This window comes from Rhinatrema bivittatum, chromosome 1 (assembly GCF_901001135.1).
Source record: "Rhinatrema bivittatum chromosome 1, aRhiBiv1.1, whole genome shotgun sequence".
In the NCBI taxonomy this organism is placed as follows: Eukaryota; Metazoa; Chordata; class Amphibia; order Gymnophiona; family Rhinatrematidae; genus Rhinatrema; species Rhinatrema bivittatum.
The window spans coordinates 588639318-588656656 of NC_042615.1; the positions used below are offsets into that span (position 1 = coordinate 588639318).

Consider the following 17339-nt stretch of genomic DNA (forward strand, 5'->3'; position numbering starts at 1 on the left):
CGCAAGTCCCAATGCTTCCGTGTTAAATTCTCTGAGCAATGAAAAAAAAAAAGCCATGACTTAAAAAAAAGAAGAGGTTTAGCGGGGATCAGGGTGACCTCCGGCTCAACCTGGGACCACCACTCGAAGCAGACCCAACTCCACAAAGTTAAAAAACAATATAAATGAATGCACAGCGATGGCCCTGGCCCCTCCATAGTTTAAAATAAAAGTCATTGGTGGTTCAGGGACACCCCTTCTCCCCAATGCTGTAAACTGAAATAAATGGGGTTCAGGGACCCCCCACCCCAGGCACCCTGAACCTTAAAATAAAGGAGCATGTCCCGTGATGGGGCTGAGGCACCCAAGAGCACCCCTATTGGTAGACACCCAACCTTGACCCTATCATGTGATGGGCAAGTTCAGGTCAGCGCCATTTTGAAAAATGGCATCAATTGGGCAGGGGGTTAGCGATTGCTCCAGCCCCATAGCAGGACCTGCTTCTTAATTTATAGTTTCAGGGGATGCAGGAGAAGGGTCCCTAAACCCCATTTATTTCAATTCACACCTTTGCAGGGAGAGAGGGGTTCGGGAGGCCATATACCCCAATACTTTGATGAGTGTGCATGAACAGAAAACCAACATGGAGAAAGGAAAATGTGTCCCAGAATCCCCTGGTTTTCCTAGCCTGCCTTGGCTGCATGAACTCTAAGTGACTTATTGAGAATGACTTGCAGAATTCCCAGGATATCTGTACAGGCAGTCAAGCTGGCTCCATAAGATGCCTAATCAGAGGGTCAAATAAAGCAGAAACCAACGGTGGGAACTTAAAGCAGAAACCAACGGCGGGACCTTCAGGCTATATGGACACTACAGAAGCATTCTTTCTCAGGGGTTTCTATAAACACAGCCACAGATGTGTTAATTATCTTCACCAGCAAGATTCTAACAGAACAAAAGACTACCTAAAAAGTGATGGTAAATGGGCTCCACCTTGGAGAAATACTCAGGGGTAGCTAGGGATGATCTTATCATGCTGTTGACATGACAACCAATGTAAATTATTCTCTAAGGCAGTCACGCATACTAGAATCTTTCACAATATTGTATGTTATCTATAAAAGAAGGATCACTTCCTGTATACGATGAGATGCTGGTGATCTGTTTTTCAGAGGCATGGCATCAGCATCTCTCAAGAATACTTATTTTGTTTAATAAAAAATTATGCTTTCAATAAAAATCTAAGTGTTCTTGTCTCCCTGCCTATAAGCGTAATAAAAAGTGGTGTGGCGCTTAACAGCTTCTACATGTCTATTGGGGTCAGGGTTACCCCTGAACCACCTTTATAAAAGTTTTTCAGCGGGCAACTTCTTCAGTGGTCGGCCCTTTAAGGCAATAGTGGTCCCTTGAGGTTGGGGCCACCATCACAACTAAAGGGCTGCTTGCTGTGTTATTTTGCCCTGCAGTGTTTGGCACAGAGACAAAAGAATCAGTCACTGAGCCACAATCTTTTATCAGGGGAGGGGATCCAGTACAATGGCGCCCCCTTCCCACAACAACAGTGGGACCTCTCCCACAAAAAAAAACAAACATTGTTGCTTAGTGGCTCTAGGCCTAAGTTAGTTACTTTGGTTGTCGCAGCTCCTTCACTGCTGGTACTCCCAACACAAGGTAAGTCACATCCAGTGCTCAGTGCATGCTTTCCCCATCTCAGTCAGCCTGGATATAGGACAGAGTTTGGAAGGACTCAAAGGAGAAGGCACAGGAATGGGAAGATGAGAAGGTGCTGTGGGCAGTGTATACTGCAGAAAGCGGGAACCAGCTCGCCATGCTCTGATGCTGCCCATTAAAATTCTACCACTCCTCAGGTGATGTACCTTCAGCAGAGAGATCCTGATACTTCTGCAGCATTTCTGGCCACCATGGATATAGAATCTATATAGTAATATCCCTCAACATGCAGTATTAAACCTGGTGAAGAGCATACTTAATAAAAGACCCTTACTGCAAAGGAGTCCATCATTCTTTATTTTAGAATTGGTCACATTAGTATTATCTAAGAATTATTTTTGCTTTCAATCCATATCTACCTGCAATTACATGGCGTTGCAATGGGATCGCTCATAGTATCAGGCATAGTAAATTTGTATGTTGCTAAATTTAAAGAAGGTTTTATATATTCCTCAACCTGGTTTATAAAGATTATGGCTTGGAGCAGATATAAACAATGATATCTTTATGTGGTTGGGAACAGAGTAAAAGTTGTTAGTTTTTAATCAATGGCTCAATTCTTTTAATATTGACCTACAGATTACGTTGGATTATCACCATGACAGGATTCCTTTCTTAGATATTAAGATCTGCAAACAATATATCTCTATTACACCACCTTATAATCGCAAACCTATAGAGTGCAATAACTTACTGCATTTTCAAAGCCTCCATCTGAGACCCTTTAACTTAGGTTTGCCAATAGGGCAATTTTTTTTTAATTAACATAGAAATGAGGGCAGAAAAGGACCAAATGGTCCATCCAGTCTAACCAGCAAGCTTATGGTAGTGTCCGTCGTGCCATACTTATCAGTTTCCCAGACCATCAAGTTAGGGCCCTTGTTGGTTGCAGTTTGAATCCAACTCCCTGTCACTTCCTGCCATCGAAGCAGAGAGCAATGTTGGAGTTGCATTAAAGTTTCAGGCTTATTGGTTAAGGGTAGTAATAGCCACATCAGCAAGTTACCCCCCATGCTTGTTTTCCCAGACCATAAAATTCAATGTCCTTGTTGGTTGCTGTCTGAATCTAATTCCCCTTTTCCCCCTGCCATTGAAGCAGAGAGCAAAGATGGAGTTGCATCAACAGTATGAAGGCTTATTGGTTAAGGGTAGTAACCGCTATACTAACCCCCATGCACTCATTTCCATCCTCTAGCCTTTAGGGATGCACAGTGTTTCTCTCATGCCCCTTTGATTTCTTTCACTGTTATTGTCCTCACCACCTTTTTCGGAAGGGCATTCCAGGCATCCACCACCCTTTCTGTAAATAAATATTTCCTGATGTTGGTTCTGAGTCATCCTCCCTGGAGTTTCATTTCGTGATCCCTAGTTCTACTGATTTCTTTCCAGTGGAAAAGGTTTGTTATTGATTGTGCAACATTAAAACCTTTCAGGTATCTGAAGGTCTGCATCATAACTCCCCTGCACCTCCTCTGGTGTTAAGAATTGAAGGATTTTAAACAGCAAGCAGATACTTTAAGAGATTTTATTCTTGAGGATATTCAGTAAACACTATTAAAACTGCATATAAGAGAGGAAGGTTTGCAGATCATCAGCAATTACTGCAATATAATTCTACATCAAATATATATGTGTATTATGCTACACTTAGGGTCCTTCATTTTAAGCCAATTTTTACCCATAGATTCCTAGATATTTCCAAAGGTGACAATCTATTTAAACTGATATTCACCCTAATTTAAGGTTGATTACAAAGCTGCTCCTGAGCTGTAGCTACAGCATTCAAGGCCTCCAGCCACTGCTGGAGGCCAGTGTGGGCTGTGTTTCAAATCCCACACCCCATCCCACTAGTGAAAGCACTCACCCTCCAGTACTGCCCATGCTGTTTTGAGTCCCACCTCCTCACTCACCATGCAACCAAAGTTCCTTCTGCCTGGTGTCACAAATGCATTTGACGCAAGCCCTGTCCACCAGAAGCAATTCCCAGCAGGCTCCGTGGCTGTAACACTGTGGAAGGAAGTGGAGCCTTGTAGCTGTAGTGTGGTTGGCATCACCCCAGTAGCTGACAAAAGCACCCATAGGTGGGACCGGCTGGAGCTTCACCTATACCAGCCACCTCCCCACAGGTTGAGCCCTTGGGTTCTGGCAGCCAGCAGGACTTAGGTGGGTTCCTAGTGCTATGGTGAGTGACAGTCGAATATGAGCAATGGTTGTGGAAAGTGGCAGGCAGCAGACAGGCAGGGGCCAGGATCTAGGTAGTCAGTCCAAGACAAACAAGACAAGCAAGGAAGGAAACAAGCAGAGGCAGGAACAAGGTACAGAGCATAGAAGTAGGATAAACAAGGAAACAAGACAAAGAACACATTACACAACAAGGCAATCATCACACTGGATCACAAGGGCACCAGGAGACATTTTGCTGAGGGGCGGGCTGATTGCAAGAGACCTCCTTATATACTCCTGGAGGATGTGACATCATCAGCCAGCTCCACAGGAGTCCAGATTTACAGGATGTTTCATCCCGTGCCCTTGGAACAGCATGCTGCTAGAGGCTATGCGGGAGTCACTTTGGATCAGAGGCGATGGGCTTAAAATTGGTCCTGCACAAAAGCAGAAGTGCAGTGCTGCAGAATGCAGAAGTCTCAGTAAGCCTGCTGTTGAAGGCGAGAGGAGAAGCCTGGAGCCACCACCAGTAAGGATGAATGCTGTTGCGGGGGGTGGGGGAAAGAGTGTTATACTAGGCAGGGGATTAGGGTAGAGATGTGGATGCTGCTGAGTGGGTAGGTGCTAAATATAGTTTTATTGTCCTTGCTTCTGTCCACCAACATAAACTCAGATATTTACCCAGAAAAATAATGAACCATTTTTTTGAATGGATTTTCTCCTATTTTTGTTTTGGTCATAATAAACCCTGATAAATTTCCAGGAAAAATAAAGAACAATAAAAACTAAAAGTGAAGATCCCTGGCTATACTAGTTTGTCCCACAAGGTGACAGCATTGACTCTCAAACATTGGAACATTTTTTCCATGCACTCTGTGTTCTCAGAAGAACCCCCAATATCTTATTCAAAGGGGATTAATATCAGAGAATAGGTAGTGCGTGCTGCTTTATCATTATGTTAATCTCCTACTGCTCAAGGAATTTCAGGCCACTATCCATGTGAGTCATGTGATTTGTGCAATTCCACCATATTGGGTAGTGCCATCTCGGTATGGGATACAAGATCACACACAGAGCATACAGTCTGCACTTCACACTATCCAATACGAGTGCCCTCTAGTTTATGTTGGTTGTATCAAATGCATGATTTGCACTTGTTTGAGCCAGCAACGCAACCAGCCGCACTTACCCCGTGCACTGCCAAGATCCCGGCTGCTGCTAAAGAGTGCCATGTGGCACAGATGCCACTAGGACACCTTGCCTCCACCTCTCCACGCCAGCCTTAGGTGCGCACATGCACAACCGCACACACTTTAAAGGCCAGGTGGCAAGAAAGCTGCTTCAAGGCACCTAGTGATGACCTCACCCGGCGCCCTATTTAAGGTCCAGCCACTCTGCTCTTCCTTGCCTCAGCAACAGGTGCTCCTGCCTAGTGCAGTGCGTGTTATGCCAGCCGTCCAAGTCAGGCCTCGTCCAAGCCTTGCCTCATTCTTGCTCCATACCTTTCCAGCCCTCCTGACTGCTCAAATGGATCTGATCTCAGCTACCGAATTTGACAACTCCTTGCCTGCCGTCTGTACCTGACCTTGCCACAAACTCTGACTACACCTTGCCCACTGCCTGCCCTGCCTGTCATGTCCCTGGACTCTCTCTTGGACTGCCCTTGGGACCTGCCTAAGTCCTGCCAGCCCTGGAACTCAAGGGCTCAACCTGTGGGGAACGGGGCTGATTTAGGCAAAGCTCCAGCGTGACCCAGAAAAGGGCGTGTTTACCAGCTTTTGGCAGGGGCCTAGTAGGTATGCTTACTAGGCTGCATCGACCGCGCCATGGCACAAGGGCTCACAATTATTAGATGCTGAGGCCATGAGCTTGGCGAACATGTTCCTAGATCAGTCCATTGCCAGATTGGCACTCTAGATGCAGCAGCAACAACAACAGGACCAACTGAATTCCCTGGCCAGCCTTCTTCAAGGTTTAACAGAGCAAGCCCAGTAGCAGCTTAACCATGTGCTTGGATTACTTCAGGGTCTTGCTCGGTGACTGGACACCAAGCAGGCTCAACTACCAGCTCTAGCATCAGCTAAGGGGAATCCTCCACCCGCTTTGCTTGGACCTCTGAATCCATTCTGCATCTTTCGCTGCCTCCCAGGTATGGTGGCAACCCTAAAGGATGCAGAAGGTTCCTCAATGTATGTAAGATGCACTTTGAACTTCATGTGGCTCATTTCCCATTAAGAGTGTCAAGGTGATATATATACTCTCCTTATTGGATGGCCCTGCCCTTACCTGGACCTCTTTCTTGTGGGAATGAGATGCTCCACTTCTTGGGAGCTTTGACAACTTTGTACGAAAGTTTCGCCACATTTTTGATAAGCCTGACCATGTTTCGTCCGCAGCCACAGAGTTGCTAGGTATTAGTCAAGGCACTTACACCGGGGGCGAGCATGCAGTAGAATTTCGTACCCTGACCTCTGAGCTTGGCTGGGGTGAAGATGACCATCCATTTTTCTGGCAAGGACTAGCTGAGAAAATAAAGGACAAACTGACAGGCTAAGATTTTCCACTCTCTCTGGACGTACTCATTGCCCTGGCTATCGACATAGATTTAAAGTTCTAGGAACAAGCCCAGGAGAAGAAGACATCCCACCGACCTATGCATTTGGTATCCCCTGAAGCACACCTTGGACCCCATGATAATTAGCACCTCCAAAGAACCCATGCAGTTGTGTATATCTGGGCTCTTGGGAGAAGAGAAACGGAGGCAAAGATAGCATAAACTCTGCCTCTACTGCACCACACAGGGGTATTTCACTAGCCACTGCCCCAGGAAGTCGGGCAAACCTCAGAATGGGGGTTTAGGTGGGAAGACAGTCCTAAGTCACCTGGCTCCATCCCTGCTGCCGGTGGTACCTGTGTGTCTCATCTTCGGGAAGCATACCATTAAGACTAAGGCATTGCTTGATTCTGGAGCAGTGGGCAATTTCATCCAGGAGTCACTGCCGCACCAGTATGGCTGGCCCATTACCCCCTTGACCACAGTCCACACCATTTCTTCAGTCTATGGCGGGCTTTTGTCTGGCTGCTTGACCAGGGCCACCTTACCTATCCCCAAGCAGATCAGGAAAGCATGAGTTCTATGTACTATCCAAAGCGGTCAACCCTGTCATTCTTGGGTTGAGCTGGCTCAGACTCCACCAACCTTCTATCGACTAGCCTCCACTGCAAATTACCCACTGGGGCCCCTCCTGCCAAAGGCATTGTTCCACTCACATCTTGCCTCCAGTCATGGTGGCTTGGACCCTCTTGCCTGACCTGCCAGGCCTGCCACTCTAGTATGCAACACTTACCGATTGTGCAATAAGCCACCGCCTAAAACCTTATTGCCTCACAGCTCTGCTGACTGCTCAATTTCCTCAAAGCCATTCATCTGGAGGTAGAAGCCACTGCCATTGGGGCATGGGCTGTCCTCACTCAACACAATACAGGGACCCATGAGCCATTCTTCCCTTTCTTCAAAGGATCCCCTCCTGCAAAAAAGGATCAATGGGCTGATGCTCATTCGTGTTCCTCCAAAACTGAAAGAATTTGCAGAACCTCCTTTGGAACTTGTATCTAACTTCCCAGATCATTAGATGGTAAAAGTATTCCATCAACATTCTTCCCAAAAGCCAAAGCAGGAGGCTGGGGAGGGGGCTTAGAAGGGGGGGTATTGTTAAGTTTGGCAGGTCCTGCAACCGGCTGCACTCACCCCATGCACTGTTGAAGCCCTGGATGCCACCAAAGCGTGCCATGTAGCAGGGACGCCTCCAGGACACTGTTCCCCCTTCTTTCTGTGCCAGCCTTAGGTTTCTCACTCACCTTAAATGTCCTGCAGCAGGAAAGCCGCTTCACAGAGCCTAGTGATGACCTCACCCGGCACCCTATTTAAGGTTCATCCACTCTGCTCTTCCTTACCTCTGCAAAAGGTCCTTTTGCTAAGTACAATGCAGTTCTGCCAGCCATCCAGTCTGGCTTCATCCTTGCTCTGTACTGTTCCAAGCCTCCCTACTGTTCAACTGGATCTGACCTCATCTACAGACATGGACTACTGTCTTGCCTGCTGCCTGGACCTGACCTTGCCATGAACTCTGACTACACGCTGCCCGCTGCCTGCCCTGTTTTTGACCCGCCCTCAGGACCTACCTAAATCCTGCCAGCCTCTGGAACCTAAGAGCTCAACCTGCAGGGAATGGGGATGGTTTAGATGAAGGTTCAGCTTGTACCAGAACAGGGCATGTTTCGGGGGAGGAATCAAAATGGCAGCCCAGTGAGGTCGAGAGTGCGAGTGGCTCCAGCTTGGTTTTGGAAAAAATGTGTTTTTCCTTGGCTGAAATGCCCTCTAAGTGAAAAGGAAAGGTGCGGTGTATCCCTCTGCTCCTCTCCCTTCCCCAATTCACCAGCTAGAAATCACTTATTTTATGGCCTCACCAGCGTTGACACCGAGAGCTGAGGAGCCTGATGTGCGGGGTGGTTTGGAAGAGTCGTCCACGCCGGCAGAGGAGGCTTATCTGAGCCCAGAACTCAGACAACCACTGTCGCAAAGGGCAAGCGTGGTGAATACCTCCGGAGTGCCGGGAAACAAATTTACTTCCGGGCCAGGTGCAGAAGGAGCAATGCTTACTGCGACAACGCCGGAGCTGTTTTAATCTTTGGTGGTTTCCCTGGCTGAGTTGAGCGATGCAGGATCATCAGGTACTGGGTTAGAGGCTGGGGTGCCGAGTGAAAACCCTAATATGGGGACATTTCAAGCAAGAAGACTATAAAGCTACTGTACCTCAGCTACTTTCTCAGGAGAGGTTTCTTCCCTGTTCTTCTTGAATGCTTCGTTAATCTTTAGTCTTGCAGCTTTAAACAAAAAAAATGGATGCTTTTATTTGCATTATTTCTCTTCCCTCCCCTATTCATTTCTAGCATTTTTACATCCATTTTGTCATCCTTCTCTCCCTCCTCCCCAATAAATGGATCCCCGTCTATCTGCCAAAAGCACTGTCTAGCAGAGGTCCTGTTAGGTTAATTATTTAGCTTTAGGATGACGAAGAATGGAAAAAGAACAAGGAGGTAAACAAAATTATTGTATCAAAATATGTGGTACCAGAAAAGGGTGAGGAGGCAGATAAGCATATCAAATTATAGACTCGATCCAAAAAAGGCAAAATACAAACAATCCTCAGTTATTCGTTCAGATCCAAATGGATTTATTTAGTCTTAGGATGGCAGAACATAGAAGGTATATAGAAACAGCTGTAGCACTGGCAGGCTGAAATAATGAATTGGATTTTTCCATTTATTACCACAATTTTTTTTTATTATCTTTTATTCACCTGATGTTTAAAAGCTGTGATTATTTTTATCCAATTGAATGCAACTTCAATAGTAGGCCAGCACTTTAAACCGACGACAGGTTTTGTGATCTGTTCCCACAGATCTTTGCCTGTGAGGTCGGCTGCGGTCCATTAAGAATTTGGCATTGATGGCGATACGTGATCTTTGTTAAAGGAACTGCTGAACACAGACAGGAGGTTACTCCTGAACCTGGTGAAGTTACTCGCCGAAACGCTAGCGTCCGGTTTTAATTTATTTTTGGATACTGAAGTTGCTTCTATATTTGTATATTATTGTTTGATTTTTACAAAATGTAGACAAATGTTTGTTAACCAGCGTTTTTCAAGAGCAGGAATGATTGAGAAGGGCACACTTTTTTTTACACTTCTGCACAGTTTCAACATCTGGGAGATTTTACAAAAATGTGGGGTCATCAAAGTACCATCAACATAAGACAAGTAATTTTTTAAATATTTATGGTTGGCACTGATTATTTCACAGAGTACAACTGGGACTGTAGATGGAGGATTATAAATTGAGTGCTGTCTACGTTAAGGTGTATTTGCGAGCACGATACATATGACACTACATATTTTACATTTTTATTTTTAATATAACAGTTTTCTTTACCTCTTGTTTTTTGTATTTATAGTCTATTCTTTATCATTTTTGGGGATGTAGTAGTACATTTTTGGATGTTGAACAGTCACTTCAACTTGACCAGTTCAAACAGTTAACTTGGTTGAAATGTTGCCCCTGAATGTCCAGCACTTAAACACAGCACTACATATTTTCAGATGGGCAACTTTTTTTTTTTTTTATAAACTTAAGCTTTCATATGTTTATATTGTACACATACAAGAAATCACAACCATAAGATACAAGACATAAAATACAAGAGCTGCTCTTGTATTGCAGACATTTAGGATGGCCAGCGTATTTCCTAGGAGCCTAACTTTCAAATCTATTCACAGAACTGAATTTGCGATTGCAAGTGGATGTGTGGAGATTAATACTCGTATTTTATAAACTGTGAGGTTAGAGCTGCACAGTTTATATAATACAGCGTAGTTCTGCTCTGAAAGTATGCATATAGTTTCCAAAGTAAATAAAGAGAAAGTATGCTCTATTTTATAAACATATGCACGAATATTTTAGCTGTGAAAAAATATAACACTCGTGTAATAACCCCAATTTATACATGGAGGCAGTTATTTTATGAACCGTGCGTGTATATCATTTTAATAAACCAAACTGCATCCTGATTTTCAAAAATGTTGATGCACAAGAATAAAATGAGAAGCACTATGGGGAGTCTATAACAGCGTCTCCCTAATAAGCTCAGCTGCATGTCATCTATTTCTATCAGTATTTATTTGGCACTCACAACAATTCACATGCAGGTATGATGAATCTCTTCCCTAACCACATAATTCGAACCGAAGGAGAAAAATAAATACGGTGCTCTTCATGAAATGCAGGTAAGTGTACAGCTGGGAATAACTGCGTGCACAGCACCCAGAAAGAAAGCCCCAAATTATTAAATATTTTTCTAAAAGTTATTTCTACTTCTGAAGCTCCATAGACACTCCAACAGCAAGGTTTTGATGGACTATGCTGGTGTAACTCTTTAAAACAGAACTCTATTCCGAAAGCTGAGAATAGCCTAAAGCTGACATCTGAACCAGAGGGGATTTCTGTATTTCATTTACGTGAGGGGGGGGAACCCCTTTTAAAACCATTTTGACAATACAAAATGAACTCCTGACCCTGTGTATTTGAGAGATGCTTCAATCCAAAGCGGAGTGCTCTTACCTTCCAGTGCTCTCCCATCGTTCTTAAAAACCTGCTGTCCTTGTTCGGTGTAATGTTCTGAATAGCTGTAAAACCTGTTAGCAAGGGACACTGCATTAGTGAACAGCAGTGCAGGAAAACAAACTTCATTTATTCTTCAAAATAATCACATCTGTGCAGGTTAGAAATCTGGATGTAGATTTTCAAATGCCATATAGACTGATAACTGAAAATGTATCCATCTAAATGGTTAAGCAGGCAGATTTAAACTTTATCTGGCTAGAATTTAGTTGGGTAAGTCTGGGTGTTCTGGGAGAGGGCGGAGCGAAGTTAGCCGGCTAAATTAAGCGACTAACTGGTCGTGGCCATTAACATGTCCTAAAGTTAACTGGATAAACATATCTAGCTAACTTTAGAATAGCCATGTATATTCCAAGGTGTGACTCCGCCACTGAATATAACCTGCTAGTTAACCAGAAAAGGTTATCCGGCTAACTAGTCGAGCTGCTCAGCAGCTGAATATTGCCCCAAGGAGTACTTTTCATGAGTGGTTGCTTGTATCCGTCTGTTTCTCAGTAGAATGAGGGCAGCACTTAACAGTGCCTCAATGCTTTGACAGCGAAGATCCTATTCATTCTTGGCCTTTTCAAAATCACCTCTTTCACTGCATGCTAAAATGTCAAATATCATCTAAACACACTGCATATCCTTCATTTTGTGATTAGATGATAAAGACAGACAAACATCCCTTTAACGTGTACTAAAATAATTGACCAGCCTCAAATGGTTGACAGTACATTAACACTGGACACTTCAACATTAAACTCTTATTTTACTCTGTGTATATACTTGCACTCGTCTCAATAGCTTTCTTTTCAGTTTGCTGCAGAAGAAAAAGGAAGAAATCAGAGTTTTGATGCCTGCCTGGATTCAGATGCTCCATCAATTCAACCATGTGAAGGCGGGCCCATTGTATTCTCAAAAGCTCATATATTACAATCTTTTGTTGTTGCTGTTGGTACAATGAAAGCCAGTACAACCTACAAAGATTTTAGTCTTGACTAATAAAATACTGTAACTCCCTGTAGATAAAACACCAAATAAATGTCATATTTTCATATTTGACATTCAGATCCCAAATGTTGCCTAGCAATTTTCAAAAGCCATTTATCTGCGTTAAGTGCACTTAATGCGTGTAAAACAATTCAATGGCATAGACTATAGAAATTTCAAAAACCCAGTTTTAAAGCGTTTAAATGCTTTTGAAAATCAGGCCCTTAGTGCAGATATCAAGAAAACGTCCTACATCACCAAAATACCACTTTCAACAGTTCTACGTATACTGTATGTGTTTTTCGATCCTAGTTCATTGAAAAGACCTGTGATGAGCTCCCTTCACTAGTTCTATTCTTAGCGTTTGAACAGCATGAACACGAATTTTGATGAAATAGGCTGTATTTTTTTACAATTTATTTCTTAGTAATAACCCCCCTATATTGTAGTTTATTAATGGATATTTTTCTTATACGTTTAGAATTTTTATTTTCTTGTTTTCCTTAATATCTCCATGTTTTGTAAAAGTCAAACTTGCTTAGATTAATAATACTAACATCTGAATAAAAATTAAATAGAAAGGGGTGGAATGACTCACTTATGAAGAAGGTTTAGATAGAGCTCTTGAGCTTGAAGAAGAGACAACAGAAGGGATACGACAGAGCTTTAAAAAACCTTGAGTGTGGTAGAACAAGTAAAAAAGGAGATGGTTATTTACCCTTTCAAATACCTACTTAAACTAGGAGATACTCCATAAACTAAAAAAAAAAAAACCAGTAGATGTAAAACAATTCAGAACATGTATTTTTTCACTCAACACACAATGAAGTTGTGGAATTTATTGCTGGAGGATGTGGTAATGGCCTGACAACTTCCTGGAGGTAAAATCCATAAATCATCAGACTTGAGAATGTCAATGCTTATTCCTGGGAGAGCGCAACAAGTAATGCATCTACTCTTTGGGATCTGCCAGATACCTCCTAGTGATTTGGACTGGCCACTGTCACAGCCAAGACGCTGGGCTCGATGGATCTTTTTAGTCTGACCCAACAATGCACATTTAATGGTCTTAAGTAAATTGATTGAAGTATTTTAACTCTTAAACTACTCTGAATTCTCGCTAAGTTCTGAGAATAAAACATATGGCCATAGAAAAGTTAGGTTAGCAATAGAAATCTGACAAGACTGTCAATTATAAAAAAAATGATTTTCAAGAATTGGCAAGCCTTCGGGCAAAAAAACCCCATCCAATCTCCCTCACCCACGCTCCAAAAAAGGACAAAATAAACAAAAAAGCAGGTAAGAAATAAATAAGCAAAGGATACAAAAATGAAAGTGATCCAAAAGCGGGCAAACAAAAACAAGAAAAAGTCCAAAAAAAAAAAGCCTAATGGTTAGAGCAGGATTCAAATCCCATTGCTGCTCTTTGTGACCTTGAGCGAGTCACTTCACCTCCATTGCCTCAGGTACAAACTGAGGGCCAGATTCATTAAGGCTTTTCTCCCATTTTGTGTCTATGGGAAAACCCCGCAGTGAATCAGGGCCTCAGATTGTGAGCCCACTGGGGACAGGGAAATATCTATAGTACTTGAATGTAACTCACCTTGAGTTACCAATGAAAAGGTGTGAGCTAAATAAAATAAATAAATAAATACACATTTTAAAAAAAGATAGGAAAATTTTGTTCTGGCTCCTAAACATTTGGGCTGGCATCCAATTTTTCTAAATAGATTTCCTTCTTTGCTCCATTGCACAACCTGTTCTTTTGATTTTAAGAATCCACTTGTCTGTTGTTGACTGGGTCCCCTCCCTTGTGAAAAAGTATAACCTTCCAACTATTTGATGATTGGGAAGGTGGACCCCTAAACTTTCAACTGAAAATGATCTGCTGTTACTGATTTCTTTTTTTCTAGATCTGACAGAAAAGCACTGCTCCTTCTCCCCCAATTCCTCCTCTTCTGAACAAAGTAATGTGGTTTTCCTGATGATCCACTTGAGTATTAGGAAATGAGGGTTAACAGGAGAGGGAGGTTACCAGTGCGGTGATACAGGGTTACCAGTTCTGTTTAACACCAGTGCGGTGATACAGGGTTACCAGTTCTGTTTAACATTTTCATAAGCAATATTGTGGAAGAGCTATCAGGAAAGGTTTGTCTTTTTACAGAAGGATATCATGTGTGGAAATATGAGGAGGTAGTTAGTGAAACCTGAAGAATGATCTGTCAGCTAAGATTTAAAGTGAAAACATGCAGGGTCAGGCATTTGGGTTGCAAAACCAAGGGGATGAAGATCTGGGCACAAAACAGGACCTAGCTGATGATCTTAAGATGGCCAAACAGATAGATAAGGTGATGGCAAAACCATAAGGGTGCTTGGGGTAAATAAGGGAGAGGACCAGCCAGCCGGGAAGGGGAAAGCAATATTGCCTAACTTTTTGATGAGACCTCATTTGGAGTACTATGTACAATATAGGAGATTACAATTTCAAAAGTATATAATCCAAATAGTTGGTCCAGATAATAGCTACTAAAATGGTCAACAGTCTTCATAATAAAGCATATGAGACTGAATTTGATCCAAACATGTATTCCTGGAGGAAATGATGGAAAGGGGAGATAGAACAGAGAGATAAATACCACCAAAGAATATATACACAGATGCCGAGCCTTTTTCAACAGAAAGGAGGATCTAGAATGAGGGGGGTCACGGGATGAAGATGAAAAGGGGTAGACTCAAGAGTAATCAAAAGAAATATTTCTTTACAAAAAGGGAGGGGGGAAAACCCAAACTATATCAGCCTGTCAGAATTGACCTGGGTCAGGGTACAACCCTACTCATAGCATGTTGAAGCATTTGTCATCATACAAGATGGCAGCCCACATACCTCTAACAGCAAAATAAAGCAATGTTTAAAGCAGTGGTTCTCAACCTTTTTTTGGCCGGGACACACCTGATAGATGGTTCTCACATGCGGGACACACTGAACATGTGACCAACACAGGGCTAAATGTAAACATGCTCTCTGCATCCGCAGGAATCCCCTCAACCCCCAGCAATGAGTGCAGAGCAGATCTAGGGCATTATCCTGTACAACTTGCCATACAAAAAAGATATTCTGGTTCTGATGACATCTCAGTAAAAGCAAAACAAACTCCCTTTACTACCAGACACAATAGCCTTCCTTATGAAAAGACAGTAATTTACCACTAATGCATGTCCTATTGAGAAAACACAACAAATGAGATGGATACAAATGCCTACATGCTAGTTAAGTGCCTCACCTCTGTCACACACCCTTCACCAAGTACAGAAAAACCACAAATTATAAATATGGAGACAGAAACTGGAATGGAAAAACAAAAAAGCCACTCTGCATGCAGTGTGAACCTGGAGAAATGGAAAGAGAAATATAGCACCTAACAGACTCTCAGGATTTGCAATAATGCACACAAACTAACCCTGCACAAAGTTACACCTGTATTATGGAACACACTCCAACAGTAACAATCCTGTGCGCGTGATACAGTAAATAATATTTCAATTAGGGCCTGCGGCAAAAAGAGGCGCTAGGGACACTAGCGCGTCCCTAGCGCCTCTTTTTGGACAGGAGCGGCGGCTGTCAGCGGGTTTGACAGCAGACGCTCAATTTTGCCGGCTTCAGTTCTCAAACCCGCTGACAGCCACGAGTTTGGAAACCGGACACCAGCAAAATTGAGCGTCTGGTTTTCAACCCGCGAGCCGCGGGCCAATTTCAATTTTTTTTTTAAAACTTTCAGGACTTTCAGTTTTTACTGCTTTTCTGTGCACTTTCCCGGTGCCCGGAGAAATTAACGCCTACCTTTGGGTAGGCGCTAATTTCTGAAAGTAAAATGTGCGGCTTGGCTGCATATTTTGCTTTCTGAATCGCGCGGGAATACCTAATAGGGCCATCAACATGCATTTGCATATTGCGGGCGCTATTAGGTTCGGGGGGATTGGACGCGCGTTTTGACGCGCTATAGCTAGTGCATCAAAAATGCGTGTCCAATCACGGGTTAACAGTGCGCTCCGCCGGAGCGCACTGTACTGTGTCAGCCTGAGTGTCAGTACCAAGTGACTATTCTATGCACCAGATATACTTGCATACAATGGAGGCAGTGCATGCACAAAAATACCTCATAGGTATTCATTGTTGATATCCTAAAAACCCGATCCATTTTTGAAACTCCAGGACTGGAGTTGCCTACTCCTGCTAAACATGATATGAAGAGAAAAGATCTTCAAGTATCAAAGGATACAGAGATGAAGAAACATGGCAGAAAGTTACAGAGATACTCAAAACTGTACCGAATGCCACCTGCCTGATTAAAAGAAACTTCAAAGTGCACCTTGATATGTTGTCTACACATATTACATCGTATGAATGCCAACAAGAGGCTCTTTTGTACAAATGTGTGCATTGAGGAAAGCCATAACAGTAAATCTGAGAGACTGAGCTCATAATCAACATAAACACACTTCTCATAGACTTGATTGTCATGTACCGTATATTAGTCTGACTAGGTTGAAAACTCCATGGAATAGGGACTGTTTCTTATGCATATTTGTACAGCACTGCATTTTGTCTATTAGCACTTTACAAATAAAAAACCAGTAGGAATGAAGTTAATCCTTGTCATGGTGTACACAAAACAAATCCATTTGGAGACATTGCCCCATAGGGACTCTCTTATGCGCATCTACACAGTGCTCTATAAATGTTTAGTGGTGGTGGTGTCAATGAGATACTTTGTGTTCATAAACTAATTCTATAAGGTTCTCTAAAACAGCACATCACTGTCACCTAAGGCGTTGGGCTTACTACCCTGCTCTCTTCCCCTCCTACTTCTCCCTCCGGCCGCAGGATCCCGAGAAGCTCGCAGGTCATCCAGCTCGAGGATCTGCCACGCTTGAAATTCCAGTCCCATGAAATGGCTCGGTCCCCTCCTTCAGTCAGAAAGAGAGCAGCAAGCGTTCTGGACCCTGCAGGCGCCTGCAGCCTGACTGCGGCAGCCAACACATCAACAACAATGACTGCGCAGAAACCACGCACAACCAAGCCACAGCCCTTTAACCCACGCTTCACCTTCATCCTGCCACAGCTCCCCATGCGTCCCAGAGCACCGCGCTCCGCGCCTGCGCACGATTCCCCAAAGCGCCCGCGACTCTGCCTCTAATCCGCCTCTGTGACGTCACACCGACGTCCGGTAAAGGAGAACGCCTAACCCCGCAGCCTGGAA

General features: G+C 43.4%; 1 protein-coding gene across 11 annotated transcripts in view; it reads right to left on the reverse strand.

Moving 5' to 3' along the window:
* LYRM7 (LYR motif containing 7) overlaps positions 1-17255 on the reverse strand; it is a 28963-nt gene extending 11708 nt beyond the window's left edge. For 2 of the 11 annotated variants that reach the window (XR_003859094.1, XR_003859085.1), the window contains exons 1-4: positions 16904-16972; positions 11050-11123; positions 8687-8757; positions 7221-7400 (exon numbers count right to left, since the gene is read on the reverse strand). Coding sequence is in view for 2 of the 11 variants with exons in the window: in XM_029618941.1 (XP_029474801.1) it covers positions 11050-11123; positions 16904-17027 (198 nt within the window). In the remaining 9 variants the exon portion in view is untranslated. The other 9 variants (XR_003859087.1, XR_003859080.1, XR_003859093.1 and 6 more) reach the window with 8 other exon arrangements.
* Positions 17256-17339: the final 84 nt, after the last annotated feature.